We start from the raw sequence: 19,319 nt of genomic DNA on the forward strand, positions 1-19,319 counted from the left end.
TGCAGCGGTTTGGTGTATTATTATATACTAACCCGTTACAAATTTGGTGACCCCCGAACTTTAAAATGAAATGAACGTTTTTGAAGGAACCACGTGTTGAACTCTAACACAAATATTTACAAAACACACGGAAAATAACCGGACAACCACGTGGAAGAATAACGTCAAACCGCGAACAAAAGACGAGTAAAATAATAATAATGTCACTACAACCCACGGAAACCCAGCATGAAACAATGACATTGAACATTCCACCCTTCAACCCGGCGAACACAAAAATATGGTTCGTCCAAATACAAGCTTTATTTGACGCCAAACGAATTACCTCACAACGAGCGCGTTATTGCTATCTCGTCGAGAAACTGCCTTTGGAGATAGTGGAAGAGGTTATAGATGTACTTGACAATGTGCCTGAAGAAAACCCATACGACACACTCAAGCAAGCCATTCTACAGCGAACCGGCGTTTCTAATGAAGCCATGCTGCGAAACCTGTTCACACAAGTTGAATTGGGAGACCGCACACCGTCGCAGTTACTACGACACATGAAATCCTTGTTAGGAGAAAATAAAATGTCTGACAGCATTATGCGTAGCTTGTGGATGAATAAGCTACCCGCGACAGCAAAACAAATCCTCGCGCCAATGTCTGAAGAGACGACGTTAGAAAAACTCGCCGACATAGCTGACCGGATACTCGAAAGTTCCCGAAGCCGACAAGTGTACGCACAACAACAGCAACCAGTGCAAACCCGAGACGAGGAGCTAGCGGAATTAAAGTCCACAGTGGAAAAGCTGTCACAACAATTAGCCGACGTTCTCCAAGTATGTCGACGTTACCCCAGTAACTACAACAACACGCGACAAAGGACCAGGCGAAGAAGCTCCAGCAGCAGGCGACACGGTTCACGTGATAGACAAAACATATGCTTCTATCACAGAAAATTCGGAGCGGACGCTCGACGATGCACTACACCCTGTGCGTTCAAAAAAACAGCACAGGGAAACGAATTTTCCAGCCAGTAACGACGACAACTGTAGCTGGAATACACAAAAAAGGTCGTCTGTTTTATATCCGTGACAAAATTCACGGATATAACTTCTTAATAGACACCGGAGCTGAAATCAGCGTCATACCGACACCGCATGGCCATCCAACGGGGACACATTTTCTCACTCTGCAAGCTGCTAACGGGACTAAAATACCCACTTTTGGAGAGAAAATGTTAAACTTAAACCTGGGAATGCGAAGGAATTTTGTTTGGAATTTCACCATAGCCAGCGTGACCACTCCAATATTGGGGGCAGACTTTTTAGCCCATTTTAACCTGTCTGTCGACATGACAAACCATTCGTTAACAGACAACGAAACGAAGATTTCAGTGAGAGGAACCACTTCAAAATTTTTAACCACCGGAATCAGCGCTGCCTTACCCGAAGATGCACACGTCCGCCAGCTACTCCAAAAATATCCTCAACTTTCCCAGCCGTTTAAAAATACGGACTCTATCAAGCATAGCGCTAAGCACTACATCAAAACCACAGGACCGCCCGTCTATTCAACCCCCAGATGCTTGAAACCGGATAGATACAAATTGGCAAAATCCGAGTTTCAAGACCTACTCCAGATGGGAATAATACGGCCCTCGAAAAGTGCTTGGTCGTCACCACTCCACATGGTACAGAAAGCTGACAACACCACATGGCGCCCGTGCGGAGATTTCAGGCGTTTAAACGCAAAAACAATTCCAGATAGATACCCTATCCCCCACATCCATGACTTCGCCAACGGACTTCAAGGCGCCACAATTTTTTTCAAAGCTGGACCTCGTAAAAGCCTATTTTCAAATTCCAGTCGCAGAAGAAGATATACATAAAACTGCACTAACAACACCATTCGGCCTTTACGAGTTCCTTAGGATGCCTTTCGGGCTTAGAAACGCCTGCCAAACTTTTCAACGTTTGATTGACGAAGTTTTCAGAGGTTTGCCTTTCATATTCGCTTATGTGGACGATGTTTTGATTGCCAGCAGAAACCTCGACAAACACAGACAACACCTTGAGCAAACCTTTAAAAGACTATCACATTTCGGCCTGAAAATAAACACCGATAAATGTGTTTTCGGCCAACAAGAAGTTAAATTTCTCGGACACTTGATTGACAAGGATGGAATTTCACCTCTACCCGAAAAAGTAAGCGCTATTTCTGATTTTCCTGTACCGACATCTGTCAGACAGGTACGCCGTTTTGTAGGCATAATCAATTATTACCGACGTTTTTTGCCTAACTGCTCTACGTTACTCGCGCCTTTAACGGACATGTTAAAAAATCGTACAAAAAACCAACAGTTAGTTTTGGAGGGACCTGCACTCCAGGCCTTTGAAAAATCGAAAACTGCTTTGGAAAACTTCACCAAACTAACTTACGTCCAAGAGAGCGATACAACGAAACTCACACTAACAACGGATGCATCTGAAATAGCAGTAGGTGCAGTCATTCACCAGATTTCCGACAACAAAATGACCTCTATTTCATTCTTCTCGGCAAAGCTAAACAAGGCACAGAGTAAATACAGCACTTTTTCGAGAGAGCTACTCGCGATTTACCTTGCAATAAAACATTTTAAACATCTGCTCGAGGGTAGAAATTTTTCCATCTATACGGATCACAAACCCTTAACATTTGCTCTACACACACAGGTCGACAAATACGGCCCTCGAGAAATTCGACATCTCGATTTTATTGCCCAATATTCTACCGATATACGGTACATAAAAGGACACGAGAACATTGTAGCTGACGCTTTATCTCACGCAACGATTGCTTCTTTAAATTCCGCTCCACTAAGTATGGAATTAATAGCACAAGAGCAATCAGCCGATACCACGCTTCCAGCTATAATGGAAAAGACTTCACTGAAGCTGGAAGAAATGCCGACACCATTCGGAACAACAAACTTCTACTGCGATGTATCGCAAAAACAACCTCGCCCGTATATTTCACCGAGCCTCAGATGACAAGTTTTTAATCCCTTTCACAATTTGTCCCACCCAGGAAAACGCGCCGCTGTGAAATTAATAGCGGAACGTTTTGTTTGGCCAAATATGAATACAGACATCCGTAGTTGGACCAAAACTTGCGTTCCGTGCCAAAAAAACAAAATACACAGGCACACCAAATCCCCTGCAGGAACTTTCAGTGTACCTGATGCCAGGTTCACCCATGTGCATATTGACTTAGTTGGACCCTTGCCCATTTCAAAAGGGCACACCCATATCCTTACTATAGTCGATAGATTTAGTAGATGGCCGACAGCAATAGCAGTCAGAGACACATCAGCCTCAACGATAGCCAGAGTATTCCTACAGGATTGGATAGCTATTTTCGGAGTACCCTCCGTAGTCACAACAGACAGGGGCGCACAGTTCCAATCAACTCTTTTCGCGGAATTTAATAATTTGTTGGGAACCAGACACATAAAGACTACTGCGTACCATCCGTGCGCAAATGGCATGGTCGAGCGCTTCCACAGACAATTGAAAGCGTCTTTAGCGATGAATGAAAACAGCGCGGACTGGGCAGACAATTTGCCGCTCATACTTTTAGCAATTCGCAACACTGTGAAGGAAGATTTGCAGAGCACGCCCGCAGAATTAGTTTTCGGATCAGCTTTAATTTTACCCGGACAATTCTGCGAAAACAATGCGAATATTGCCCCAACGACAACCTTCGTGACCGAATTAAAACGTAAAATGTCACAATTAAAATTCACTCCAACCAAAAAGACAGACACGAACATTTTCGTTCCAAGGGATGTTCACACCTGTAAATACGTGTTCATCAGGAACGACGCGGTCAAAAAACCACTCTGTCCAAATTATTCCGGACCCTATCTAGTTCTCGACAGAAGTGAAAAATACTTCACTATTTTAAAAAGAGACAAAAGAGACACTATAGCAATTGACAGAATCAAACCGGCATTTATAGACGAACAATTGCACTTGTCCCCTAGTCCAATACAAGAAAGTACACACTCACAAACGGACGAAGAGACTACAAGAAACAATACACCAGAAACAACAACAAAAACTGGGCGAAAAGTTCATTGGCCCAAACATTTCAAACAATATATTACTTATTAAAAACACACATAAAAAAATAAATATAAAAAAAAAATACATTTCTATACACATATATATTTTTTTTTCTTTCCCCAGGAGGGAGAGTATTGTCCAAACTTGTTTTCCACACGCACGCACGTATATACACAACTACGTATATACACCCCAGGCACGCACGCAAGCACACATACGCATTAACCACACATACGTACACACATACGAGCGTGAGGTCACTTCCTTTTTTTCTCCAAACGCATGCGCAGAAAACCAAGGTCCCACGCGCAGCCCCTTTTTCTTCCTCTTTCATCGGGTGGTTTTTGAGCTGACCAGTCGCACCAGATTTCGCCTCCCGACTACCAGTGGCCACTCCTCGTCAAAACATGTGCGCGGACGGTTAGCGACCTGCATACGTTCGCCCTTTCTTTCTCCCCCGTTTTCATAAAGCAGCAGTCGCTTTATGTGTGCCTTTTCATTTCCTCCTCACGTTTGGATTTTTCATCTTTTGAAATGAACATTAGCTTTTTATTTTTCTACGAAAAATAAACGTGCTCAAATTTATTCAACAAGCGTTTTCATTCCTTCATTTTCTGTTTGTTTCATTGTATATTTTTGCAGCGGTTTGGTGTATTATTATATACTAACCCGTTACAGAGGTCAAACTTTTTTAAACTTTGACCCCTATTATGACCCCTTAACATTTATTGTTTTGGGCTCAAATCAAGTTATTAAGTTAGATCCATGTCCACAGAACCTATATCTAAAATTTCAAGTGTTTAGACCCAAATTGTCGGAGGAGTTTAGTAGAGTTCTCAAATGTCAAATCGTTGAACTTTGACCCCTTAACAGCCAAATTTCTGTCCGAAAACCGATTACAAAGATTTTCCCAAATCTCAATATCATATATATCAAGTCTGTAGACTGAAAATTGACAGAGTTATTGCATAGGAAAATGTACACACACAGACAAACACAGACACGTTCACTTTTATTGATATACTAGCATTTCAGCCCGGCGTTACCCGGGTGTTTGGAGGTGTATGCTGAGCAAAAACAAAAAACAAAAAAGTTAATTTTTTTAAATTAGACCCCTATTATGACCACTTAAAATTTATTGTTTTGGGCTCAAATCAAGTTATTAAGTTAGATCCATGTCCAAGGAACCTATATTTAAAATTTAAAGTGTTTAGACCCAAAATTGTCGGAGGGGTTTGGTAGAGTTCTCAAAGGTCAAATCAGTAAACTTTGACCCTTTAACAGTCAAATTTCTGGCCGAAAACCGATCACAAAGATTTTCTCAAATCTTAGTACCCTATATATCAAATTTCGAGTCTGTAGACTGAAAATTGACAGTTATTGCATTGGGAAATGTACACAGACACACAGACACACAGACTGATACACAGACACGTTTACTTTTATAGATATACTAGCATTTTCGTCCGGTGTTGCTCGTGTGTTTGGATGTGTCTGTTGAGAAAAAAAAAATGGTAGTAGGAAGGCAGGCTCGAACCCGTACCACGAAGGAGGAAAAGAACAAGGAAATATATAAGACATTGTTCAATGTAGGGGCAACCCTTCATACCAATTGTCACTATCCAGCTCCCTTACTCCCTGGGGAGCTGGGCCCCATTTCCTCTTCACTCCTCACATTAAAAATCGCCCTTGTGACTAATTTGCTTGGTGGGGGAGCAAATAAATACCCTGTTGTTCTTGGCCTTCGGGCCGGGATCAAAGTGTAGTATCTGTTCCGGCAGATGCTGCACTTAAGATGATTTGTACCGGTCGGTGGAGGGGAGACCCTCTATACTGGGACAATTATTATTTTTGGTAACCAGAGTGACCCCTTTTAGGGGAGCTGGTTTTTACCTCACATTAAAAACGGCCTTGTGCCTAATTTGCTCAGTGGGGGAGCAAATAAATACCATCTGTTCCGGCAGCTACTGCAAGCAAAGACCATATGTGAGGGCAATCCCACATATAAGTTATTGGTCAATGTAAGGCAAACCCTTCATATCAATTGTCACTATCCAGCTCCCCTACCCCCTAGGGAGCTGGTCCCCATTTCCCTTTCACTCTCCACATTAAAAAAACGGCCTTGTGCCTAATTTGCTCAGTGGGGAAGCAAATAAATACTGTTGTTCTTGGCCTTTTGGTGAGGATCAAAGTGTAGTATACTTCACACAGTATACTAGACTTTCTCTTTTTCCAAAGACCAGTGACCGCCCACTTGTCCATTATTGGACAAGTTTAAGGGTTTTATTCTTTAGCTCCAAAGGACCACTCCAACCTTTGGGTGAGTGGTCCTTAGGGCATTATTTTTGTTATTTGTTACCACTAGCTGTTCTTTCTATTTTGTTACAAATAGTCCAGTGTCTGGATCCGACTTAAGCAGCCAGCTGGGCTAGGGGAAACTGACGTGCCTTTTTAGGTGAAGGTCCCCCTAGTTTCCAAATCGGCGGGTCGGAGAAGGGCACTGGGCCAACAACTAGAGGGGGCAGGCCTCTGCCTCTGCCACCATGGGGGACGCCCCTGGTGTAGGGACCGTGTCAGGGGGCACCCCACCCAGTGGTGCACCAGTGCTGTTGTTGGGGAGTGCCACATCCGGTGGCACTCCAGTGCTGTTGTTGGGGGGCACCACACCTGGTGGTGCTCCAGTGCCGTTGTTGGGGAATGCCACATCCGGTGGCATTCCAGTACTGTTGTTGGGGAATGCCACATCCAGTGGCACTCTAGTGCTGTTGTCGGGGGATGCCACATCTGGTGGTATTCCAGTGCTGTTGTCAGGAAGTGCCACATCTGGTGGCATTCCAGTCCCATTGTCGGAGGGGTACCACACCCGATAATACCCTAGTGATCGGTTCGGTGGTACTCCAGTGTTCGTGGTTGAGATGAGAGGTTCCATACCTGGTGGCGCCTCATTATCAAGTGCCAGCTGCTTGCCCTCTCCTAGGTTGGCGAACATTTCAGGGGTCACCGCATGCAGTGGTTCTCCATCAACAAGAGAGTCTGGTAGGAAGGAAGATGCCTCAGAGTCGTCCGCACTCGAAGAAACCCAGCGCCCGTCTTATGTGGACCCTCTTGAAGATTTTTTGAACCCCTGGGCCTTCGCAGGCAGAAGTGCCACAGGGGTTAACAAGGACACAGTGGTAGGCACATTGAAAGAAGAGGTGACTACAGCATGGGCAAACTATGTCAAGAGAGAAGTGGACTGGACAGTACCGCAAACGCCGGCAAGCAACAGCCACCCTTTCACTGGCAGGGGATTGGAAAGAAAGAGGAGAGAAAAATTAAGAGGAGCAAAATCGGCTAATAGCAGCCTGCAAAAGAAACAGCCATTGAAAAAGTTGCGAGAAGGCCCTGCAGAAAAGAAGGAATGGCCCAGGTTGAAAGAAGGCCAAAAAACAAAGATCCAGAGATAATAGCGCTCAGCCCAGAAGGATGCTGGCAGAGTAAAAAAAAAACTATTCCGGGGCAAAAAATAGCGGACAATGAACATCATTAATGCAGATAGCAGTGAAATGTGAAGGGAGGGTCCCTGTTTATGTACACCCGTCCCTTTATAGTGCTCTCAAAATAACCTTCCCCCTGGATGTGGGGGGAGTGGTCCGAGGAGGTCAGTTCACAACAGAGTTGTAACTGGCAGCATCAGTCAGTCCTTCAGCGTTCTAACCCCCCCCCCCCCGAGGATTTTAGACCTACTTTCGACGAATATTACTAGTTAGGGAATTATGGCAACAACCTTAAACCTAGCTAGTTTAAATGCGAGGGGCATGTGATCCCAAAGCAAGGCTGCTTGCGTGCTGAGGGATCTCGTGGCCCTTGAGGTAGATATAGCTGCGATACAGAAGACCCACTTTGTTGGGTCCAGGGATTGCAATGTGCTGGTTGACGACTTTGACGTTTACTCAGCATATGGCAATTCCTATAGTCGTGGAGTTTCTGTGCTAGTGAGTCGCACCCTAGCTGCGACAGTTACTGTAGTTCATGCGAATGCTCATGGAAGGCTGGTCATGGTCAATGTTGCCATTAAAAGCGGTAAATTCAATATCGTTGGGTTTCCTTTTTTCGGCAAGTGGAGGTGTTCCTATCAGCGGGTCCGGAGCAGGTAGTTTTAATGGGGGACTGGAATGCCATCCTGGACCCCAAGATAGATCAGGTCGGGGGGGATAGAGGGTCGGAGAGGTGTGAAAGCAGCCTGTCTGACCTGATGGCTGCGTGCAATCTTGTCGACAGATTCCGTCGGGATCACCCGGGGAGGGAGTTGTGGACGTTGCAAAAAAGTGAGGCCTCCTGTTCAAGTACCTACTTGGATAGGATGTAAGTTAGAAGAGGTGACAGATTTCTTATCTTGTCCCACGTTCCACTGGCTAGGTCATTCGGACCATAAATTAGTAATGGCCCATTTGAGAGTAGGTAATAGGCCTAGGTTGGCTGGTTACTGGAAGTTGAACGCCTCCTTACTAGAGATGAATGACTTTCAGGAACAGCTGACAACACTAATTAAGCGGGTGTTAGTGGGGGTGGTTACTGGGAGTAGCTGGTGGGTTAGACTTAAGGCTACCATTAGGCACATTTGTGTCCAATACAGCTAATGCCTCGCGTTAACTAGGGCTCGGACCAAAAGGCACCTAGATGATAGGCTGACCCGGGCAGTGGCTGGTGGGGATCCCCTAGAGATAGCAGCAGTTAAGGGGGACCTCCAGCGCTTGGCTAGCGAGCATTACGAAGGTCAAGTAGTTAGAGCTGGGTTAAACAGTCTCTAATGAAGCCATGAACGTTGACGCTGTTGAGCATAAGGCCGCCTTAAGACGCGGCTCGGATGGGTACATTCGGAAGGTGGAAAACCTGGAAGTACATACCCTCATATCGACTCAAGAGATTTGCAATGGGTTTCAGCAACATTTAGAGGAACGCTTTACCCAACTACCCAGACTTCGTGGCCAGGAGTTTGGCAGCTATTTAGCCGGCTCACCCCGCCTTACTGCAGCCCGAACAGCTAGCTATGATGGGATGGTTACAGAGCATGAGGTCATTACTGCGTTGAAGCAGGTTGGCCATAAATCTCCAGGGCTCGATGGTTTGCCTTACAAACTGTATTTGAGGCTGTTACCCATGTTTGTTCCTCTTCTGACGGGTGTGTTTAACCACTGGTTTGCTCAGGGATCCATCCCTGGGCAGGTAACCAAAGGAGTGGTCACACTTCTGAAGAAAAGAGAGCAGCATAGTGGGGAGGACTTAGATGATTATAGGCCCATCACTCTGCTAAATACAGTGTTGAAAATTTTGTCCCGCATTCTTGCAAACCGACTGCAGGTTGTTATCAGCGACTTGGTCGAACCGAATCAGACGTTCTGTGAAGGGGAGATTGATTCAAAATAACTTGCACTTGGTGCGCACAATCATAGAGGAGTTAGAAGACGACACAGGAGCCGTGCTGATCAATTTAGATCAGTCCAAAGCGTTCGATACGGTCGACCATGGTTTCTTGGAATCTGTTATGGAGACCGCTGGCTTTGGTCCAGACTTCCGCAAGTGGATTTCTGTTCTGTATCGTGATCCTGCAGTAGCAGTACAAGTAAATGGTAGGTTGTTGGAGTCCTTTGGGTTATTTCGGTCGGTGCGCCAAAGTTGTCCGCTGTCGCCTCTGTTGTATGTCCTGGCGTTGGAGCTCTTTCTTTGCAAATTAAGGGATGAGGCGGCTAGACCATCCTGCGTGACATAGCTTTACCTGGCGGCAAATTCGTCAGGGTGTCCGCGTACGCTGATGATGTCACCGTTTTCATTGGGTGAAGGATCGATATTAAAGCGGTGATGGAGGCGGTCACTGAGTATGAAAGTGTCACAGGGGCCGTAGTCAATCGCAGCAAGTCTGTTGGCCTGCGGTTGGGCGCCTGGACCGGGGTAAACTCGCTTCCAGGTGGTTTTGACTGGACGGATGGCCCGGTAAGAATTCTCGGTGTGTGATTCGGGCCTGAACTCCAGCTGGACAAACTTGGTCGGGAGTACAGACGAAGGTCGAATTGTCAGTAAGGACTTGGATTCGCAGGGACTTATCCCTGAAGGGTCGTGCGGAGGCGTGTCAAACTTACGTCTTTCCATTGATCCTTTACCACTTGTCAGTACTTCCTCTGCCTGCAAACCGCTGTAAGGCTTTGGAGCAACTCCTTTTCAAACTTCTTTGGAAAGGGGGAAAGCCGTATATCCGTAGACAGGTCTGTACAAAGAAACTCAGCGAGGGAGACTTGGGAATGCCTGACTTGTTAAGTCATAAGTATGCCAAAAGATTTGCATTCCTGAGTCGGATACTGCTTGAGGAATTGCACTGGGTACCAGTTGTGGAGCAAGCTTTTCCACAACTCATATCTGCCCCTGCCACTGAAGGTCGCAGAAGACTGGTGTTGGAACGGCAGTTCCTCTCCGAATGCCAACCGCCCTTAGGGCATTGCCGGGGTCCAGTGAGCTTGCATGGACTAGGAGGAGGCTATATTGGAATTTAGTGTTGGGTACCACAACAGATCCGCTGGTTGAGCGGCTGCACATGTCGAGGGAGGAGGTCCTCTCTCAGTGGAATTGGGTGCCAGCTAGAAGCTATTCAGAATTCTTTTTGATATGGAGGCTTGTTTGGAATGCGCTGTCACTTTTTTGTGTGCTTGCCAGGGATTGCAAGAGGGATATGTTCCCTTTTGCCTCCACTGCAAGGATGATGAGGATGAAACAAGAGATCAGACTATTTTTCTTTACAGCGGAGTTCAGAAGCTCTGGGTGTACGTCGGAGAGATAACGGCTTGTATCGACCCCAAGCGGTTGGTGCCACTTGATTTGGCATACGTCGATAACAACATGGACCCGCCATTTACTGGGGAGAAACGGTTTGTGTTTCTCGCGATCGTAGCTGTCGCTAAGTTAGTGACGTGGGTTACACGTTTTAACATTGTCTATGGGGTTTAATCTGTTTCAGATCGGGATCTGGTCGCTTACTTAAAGCATCAGCTTAAAGTAAAAATCAGATGCAATTGGAAAAGATTACATCGCATAGACTTTGATAGGAGATGGGTGCACAATACTAGTTTGTGCATCTGATGAGGCGCTAGGTTTGAGTTTGTTTTCCCACCCTAATAGTATTGGTCTGGTTGTGTTAAGGTTCTAAGGAACCTAGCCCCAAGCAAAGTTCATCAGAGTAGGGTTAGTTAGGTTTTTAGGTTTTAACCACTTTGAGTGGAAATTACTTTATTAGGTACTAGACTAAGGCAAGTATGATAGTTGATCCTGTCCCCGATTTTATTTTTCATCGACACTAGAAGAGCTTCCAAAGATGCCCAGTCCACCCTTTGTTTTGCCCCTGGTCTGTTGCCCCTATACGTACATTTATCTTGAAAGACGCTGTCCATTCCCTATGTTACCCATCCCTATCTAATTTGTTTTCGAAATACCGTCCCTAGGTCCACCACTCCCCACTAGGGAACAACCTGTTTGCTTTCGACCTTTGGGACCGAAAGACAGTGGGTGCTCCAGATTTAGAAGTAGGTTTGGGGGGATCCCTTACTAACCCTCCCCCAGAGGCATTTTGTTTAGTTGGGGTTTTTTCTTTCTTTTTGGGTGTATCTTAGCTTGCCCCCCTTCCCATCATCTCATCCCTCATTTAGTTTAAATTAAAAAAAAAATCCTTTTGTTTGTACATACAATGTTGTTTTGCTAACATGTAAATAAATATTCATTTTTCAGAGTATATATAAAACTGACTCATACGCTGGGGAGATTTTAAGTAGATAAACTCCATGGTAAGAATGAGGTATTATGGTGATAGTGTCTTAATGTAGGGAACTTAATAAAGTCTTCTCAAAGACCTAGCTCTTAGTTTAGAATAACCCTCGACCCCCACTTCCCCCTACTGGCTCCATGCCTAAGTGTCTTGCAGATACTGCAAGCAAAGACCATATGTGAGGGTAACCCGACATATAAGACCTTGGTCAATGTAGGGGAAACCCTTCATACCAATTGTCACTATCCAGCTCCCTTACTCCCCGGGGAGCTGGTCCCTATTTCCCCTTCACTCTCCACATTAAAAAACGATCTTGTGCCTAATTTGCTCAGTGGGGAAGCAAATAAATACCCTGTTGTTCTTGGCCTTCGGGCCGGGATCAAAGTGTAGTATCTGTTCTGCAGATGCTGCACTTAAGGTAATTTGTCCCGGTCAATGGAGGGGAAACCCTCTATACTGGGACAATTATTATTTTTGGTCCTAACCAGAGTGCCCCTTTAGCCTTTTTTTCGGGGAGCTGGTTTAATCCCACATTAAAAACGACCTTGTGCCACATTTTGCTTTGATGGGAAAGCAAATAATTAATAATAGAAAAGAGGGTTTTAATATGAATATCAATACACACAAAAGAAAAACGAATTTATAGGAGTATAGATTCTGGATGGGAAGATTCTTATACAATTACCGATTCTAGTTTAAATTTTTTATAAATCTCTAAAATTTCTACGATGAAGTAGTTACTTTTCTCCAACTTCTTCCCCATATTTCTATCTAAAATTATCTTAAAACTTATATATATTTATATTGATACATATAGTAGTACTAATCATCTTTTAATATGATTACCTCAGGCATTCTAACTAATATTATTCTTAGTCTAGATCTTTGAGTTTTTTTTAATATTTTAGCTTCAGAATATATAGTTTATTAATATGACATTTTCAATCCTACTTCAACAGTAATTTATTTGTTTAAGTATATATAAAATATTTATAGTACTTCGTAGGTTGTCTAATTTTATAGTTTTATTGCTATAAATTTTTACTCCTATAAACCGTTTTATATTTTGCTATATTAATTATTAAATTCCTAACGTCTTTTATTCTATTAGCATTAATCCAGCCGATAATTTGAATAATTTAATTTTAACTCCTTTATACACAATTCCCATGCATTCCACTTATGCTTTCTATTATCTCTCCTCTCATATAAACTCATTTCCACTCTCACCTTTGACCGATTTATTTTTGCTGCATGTTATCTGGTGTGCTCAGTTCTTACCTGCGTGATATACTAAAAATAACTATAAGAAATTCTGCAGAAATAAGCAGGCTCTTTATGGGACGGTTTGTCCTCCCACGGATTTGTTTGAACCAAACAGATTGCATGTTATTACTGCCGAGGATATGCTTGGCACCAAAATTATCCTTTCAGATTGCCAGAATTCAACAAGATGCAGGCTTAAATCGACATTGAATTCTCACTGAGCCTCAAAAGACACTATGAAACATTTTAATGCCCAAGTGTGGAGCAAAATATTATCATTTGCAAACACCAATGCCCTTAGTTTGGGAGAATTATTATATCCTGGCATGCTTTGTTCTCTGTGAATCTATTGACTTTCTTCATTACAAATTAATGTCTGTCAAGGACATTAAAGTCTATTGTTTGACCTGTCATTTTTCCGCCATTGGACTGAATCCACAGAGCACTCCTAGAGGTCATCCGACTTGCACTATCCATCTGGAAAGATATCTCAACTCTTCAACCTGCGCAGTTCTTCGTCAGCAGAAGTTTTCTACCCAGCTTTTATCGAAGACGAACTATTATCCCTTCAGGGACGTTACCAGCCATAGTGGCAGATAGGTGAAAGTGACGCATCTTTTGCAATATGGATCTTTTTAATTCAATAAAATTTATGTTGCAGTTTATAAGGTGAGCCTGTTGTAATTCTGTTTGGTTTTCTTCCATTCTGCCAGGAGCGTAACCTATGTGAGGATTTTCTCACATAACTTCCGTTATGATTTTCTTTCTCTTTCTTTGTTCTCTCTTTTTCCCTTCCTTCTAATGTAAAACTTAATCATAATATAAAGTCTTTAATTTTTCTTTCTAAATTTTTTTCTTCATTTAATTAGAGACAGAAAAATATGCCTAAACACTTTTTCTAAAACAACGTTTATCATTAATTTTAAAGTCTCTAAGATTTTTTATTTTATTTTTGTATCTTTGTAATTTATCTTTAGTTTACATCTACCCTTAAAATATCGGATTTCATTTTTTTAACCATTCAACCCTCCTGATTTATCTAGATATTTCGCTAATTGGAATATTTATTTTTTATGATTGGATTTTACTTTATAAAAGAAAACATCTTTCCAAGAAATATTCTATGGCTTTCCACCATCAAAAAATGAGTCTGAATAAATTTATAATTCTTCATTCCCAATTACTCTGGATGCTATATCGAAAAGAACTTGAATTTACCTCAATGTGGATTTCTCCAAACAATTTTGACTTTATAAACATCATTCCATTCTATGCAAGAATAACTATTATATATATATATATATATATATATATATATATATATATATGTATGTATATATATATGTATATATATATGTATATATATGTATGTATATATATATATGTATGTATATATATGTATATATATATGTATGTATATATATGTATATATATATGTATGTATATATATGTATATATATGTATATATATATATGTATATATATATGTATATATATATGTATATATGTATATATATATGTACATATATATATTAATATATATATATGTATATATATGTATATATACATTAATATATATATATGTATATATATATATATGTATATATATGTATATATATATATATATATGTATATATATGTATATATATTAATATATATATATACGTGTATATATATACATACATATATATATATGTGTGTGTGTGTCAGTTTATATATACATATATATATATATATATATATACTTGTACACTTCACGGATATATATATACGGGTGTATATATATACGTGCATATATATATATACGTATATATATATATATATGTACATGTGTATATATATGCGAATATACACATACACTTGTGCCCGATATTATTCATACCCCCCCTTGAAAATTGAGTTTATTAGGTGTAACTTTGTAAGAATTTATTGTTTACGTCCATATTGATACATATTCTTAATAAACCTCTTCTGATCATTTTCGTCATTTTAAAATCTCGGGATACTTGTAATAAAAGAAATATACAGCTATTTATAAAATCTGCAATGTTCAAAAATAATCATACCCCCTTATTTTTTCAGTATTAATCGAGTTTCTGACTGTTTGTTTCCTGTTTGATTCTTATTTTGAATGTTTTATACAACCTTTGATTAATTTCATTTCGTTTTTTGCATTTTTCAGAAATTAAAATGATATCAACTGAAAACCAATAAAAGAATAAAAATTATTAGAATGGGGAAGAAAAAATAGCTTAGTAATGATCTTAGGACTAAAATTGTGAATTCACATAAGGATAGTTTAGGTTACAAGTCAATTTCCAAGAAATGTGAGGTCCCTACAGCAACAGTACAGAGCATCATCAAAAAATTCCAGAGCCACCACACAACAAGCAACTTGATTGGTAGAGGAAGGAAAAGGAAACTGTTTGCTAGAGCCACCAGGAATATTGTAAGAAGTGTTAATGCAAATTCAACCACCACTACTAAGGACATTTTAGAAAATCTGGAGTCTTCTGGCATAAAAATATCAAGGCAAACATTGCAAAGGACTCTGCATGAAAATGGTCTGAAAGGAAGAAGACCAAGAAGGACTCCATTGCACACCGGAAAACACCTTGCAGCACGTCTAAAGTTTGCTAGGACCCATGTGAACTCTCCAGAGTCCGTTTTCTCAAGTATTTTGTGGACTGACGAAACAAAAATTGAATTGTTTGGCCATATGGATGCTTCTTACGTTTGGAGGAAGAAAGGAGAAGCTTACAACTCAAAGAACACCATACCCACGGTGAAACATGGTGGTGGTAGCCTAATGTTTTGGGGCTCCTTTTCGGCTAGTGGCCCAGGTAGTTTGGTCAAGATAGATGGAACCATGAAGAAGGAGCAATATTTGGAGATACTCCAGAAAAACATTAGACAGGATGCGGAGAAGCTCGATTTAGGACCAAACTGGGTCCTTCAACAGGATAATGATCCAAAACATACTGCCAAAATAGTCAAGAAATGGTTTGAGGATAATCAAATTAATGTTTTGGAATGGCCTAGCCAGAGTCCCGACCTGAACCCTATCGAAAACCTCTGGCACATATTGAAAACTGAGGTTAAAAAGCGGAAACCTAGAAATTTGAGGGATTTGGAGAACTACTGCATTGAAGAATGGTCAAAAATCAGTGTTGATGCTTGTAAAAATCTTGTTGATAAATATCCAAAACGGTTACAGGCAGTTATTAAGAATAAAGGGCATGCTATTGACTATTAGTAAGAGAGGTATGAATAATTTTGAACTAGTGCCATTATTGTTTTTCTTTGTATAATGTTTCAAACTTGCATAATTTATTTATTTGTTGAGTTTAAATTGAATGCTTATGCTTGATTTATTGTTTGAAATCCCTTTAATATTGTCTACCTTCTGGTTTGAGCAATATTCTTATAGAAATCTCAAAGATCCGAGGGGTATGAATAATATCGGGCACAAGTGTATGTGTGTATATATATACGTGTGTATATATATACATATATATATACATATATACATAGTTATATATATGTATATATATATGCATATATATACAGGTGTGCATATATATACGTATATATATATACACATATATTTATATGTATGCATATATGTACATGTATAGATATATATGTGTATACATATATGTACGTGTATAGATATGTATGTGTATATATATATAAAAGTATGTGTATATATGTATGTGCTTATATATATGTATGTGCATATATATGTATGTGTATATATATGTATGTGTATGTATATGTATGTGTATATATATGTATGTGTATATATATATGTATGTGTATACATATATGTATGTGTATACATATATGTATGTGTATACATATATGTATGTTTATATATATGTGTGTATATATACGTGTATATATACATGTGTGTGTATATAGGTATATATGTATATATATGTATGTGTGTAAATATATATGTATATATATATATCTGTGTATATGTATATGTGTGTATATATATATGTGTAAATATGTATATATATGTATTTGTATATAAAGACATGTGTATATGTATGTATATATATATGTATGTTTATATATAGATGTGTATATATATGTATGTGTGTATATATATATGTATATGTATATGAATATATATATATGTATCTGTATATATATGTGTATATATATGTGTATATATATGTATGTGTATATATATATGTATATATATACACATGTATATATATGTGTACATATATATGTATATATAAGTATATATATACATATATATATATGTACATAAGTGTATGTATATATATATGTATATATATACATACAGATATATATGTATATATGTGTATCTATATATATACATATATATATATGTATATATATATGTGTATATATAGGTATATATATGTATATATGTGTGTATATATGTATATATATGTGTGTGTGTATATATATGTATATATATATATGTGTGTATATGTATATATGTATGTGTATATATATGTATGTGTATATATATATGTATGTGTATATATGTGTGCATATATATGTATATGCATATATATACATGTATAAATATATATATATATGTATATGTATTTATATGTATATGTATACATATATATGTATATATCTATGTATGTGTGTATATATATGCATGTGTGTATATACATATGTATGCATGTATATATCTTTATGTGTAAATATGTATGTATGTGTATGTATATATATATACATACATATATATATATACATACATATATATATATATATATATATATATATATATATATATATATATATATATATATATATATATATATAAATGTTAGGTCATTTCATATGCTACTGGTAACATGTAACCCAGTCCTACCTGCCTCATGGTCGGGTCACCGGCGACTAAACTGGTTCCCCCACCAGAATTGTTTGGTGAGGACGGTGGCTAGTCTCCCTGAAGGATTAAAAACAAGACCTTCCAAAGGGCGAATGAACCCTTTTTTTGGGGTCAACGGCCAACTAGCACCGTGTGTGTTTGTGTGTATGTATGTGTGTGCTGGGGTGGAGAGGACTCCCGTAAGCCGTGGTGAAGGCAACCTTTCTAAGAGAAGCAAATCTCTGATTTAAAAGAACCATAAAGCAGGAGACCAGCACACGCATTAAGCTGGTCTGCAATTTAAGTTGTTGCTGGCTATCTTGCTCTTGCTTGTTGCTGGATCTCAACATCTTGAACCGAGAGTGAGACTTAGCTGCCGTACAAAGATAAGACTCTGTAACATCATCTGTGTATGGATACTCTCTCAGGCATTTGTCTATAAACATGGTCCTGTGGCGATGGAAGACATTTTGGGACTCATCGACTTAAAGTGACTGAGGGAGTGGCACTTGTCTGACGTTGCAATCCTCATCTATATATATGTATGTGTATATATATATATGTATGTGTATATATGCATGTGTGCATATATATATATGTATATATATGTATATGTAAATATATATATTTATATGTATATATACATGTATATATATATATACCTATATATATGTACGTATATGTATGTGTATATATATGCATGTGTATATTTATATATGTATGTATGTGTATATATATGTATGTGTATACATATATGTATGTGTATATATATATATGTATGTGTATATATATGTATGTGTATATATCTATATGCATATATATATCTATGTATATGTATATATACATATGTGTGTATATATATATGTATGTGTATATATATATACATATATGTATAGGTATATATATATATATATGTACATATATGTATATATATACATATATGTATATATATATGTATATATATATATGTATATATATGTATATATATGCATATACATATGTATATATATGTATATATATATATATACGTGTATATATATATACATATGTATATAGATATATAAATGTATATACGAATATATATATAAATATATATATATACAAATGTATATATATGTGTATATCTATGTATATATATACACACCTATATATATGTATATATACGTATATATACGTATATATATATACATATACACATATATATACATATATATTTATACATATATATATGCATGTATATATATTTATATGCATATATATATATAATTATATGTATATATAGGTGCATATATATACATATGTGT

General features: G+C 38.9%; 1 protein-coding gene across 1 annotated transcript; it reads left to right on the forward strand.

Annotated features, from left to right (window-relative positions):
* The first annotated feature begins 236 nt into the window (after window positions 1-236).
* On the forward strand, window positions 237-1,025 carry LOC145267197 (uncharacterized). The gene has a single exon (XM_080123262.1). It carries the CDS (start codon window positions 237-239, stop codon window positions 1,023-1,025), a length of 789 nt encoding a protein of 262 aa, XP_079979388.1.
* The last annotated feature ends 18,294 nt before the right edge of the window (window positions 1,026-19,319 follow it).

The sequence above is a fragment of the Euprymna scolopes genome, chromosome 42 (assembly GCF_053919585.1).
Source record: "Euprymna scolopes isolate OS-2025 chromosome 42, ASM5391958v1, whole genome shotgun sequence".
NCBI lineage: Eukaryota > Metazoa > Mollusca > Cephalopoda > Sepiida > Sepiolidae > Euprymna > Euprymna scolopes.

Coding starts and splice junctions, on each gene's coding strand:
- LOC145267197 (XM_080123262.1), top strand. CDS start 237: ATGACATTGAACATTCCACCCTTCAACCCGGCGAACACAAAAATATGG.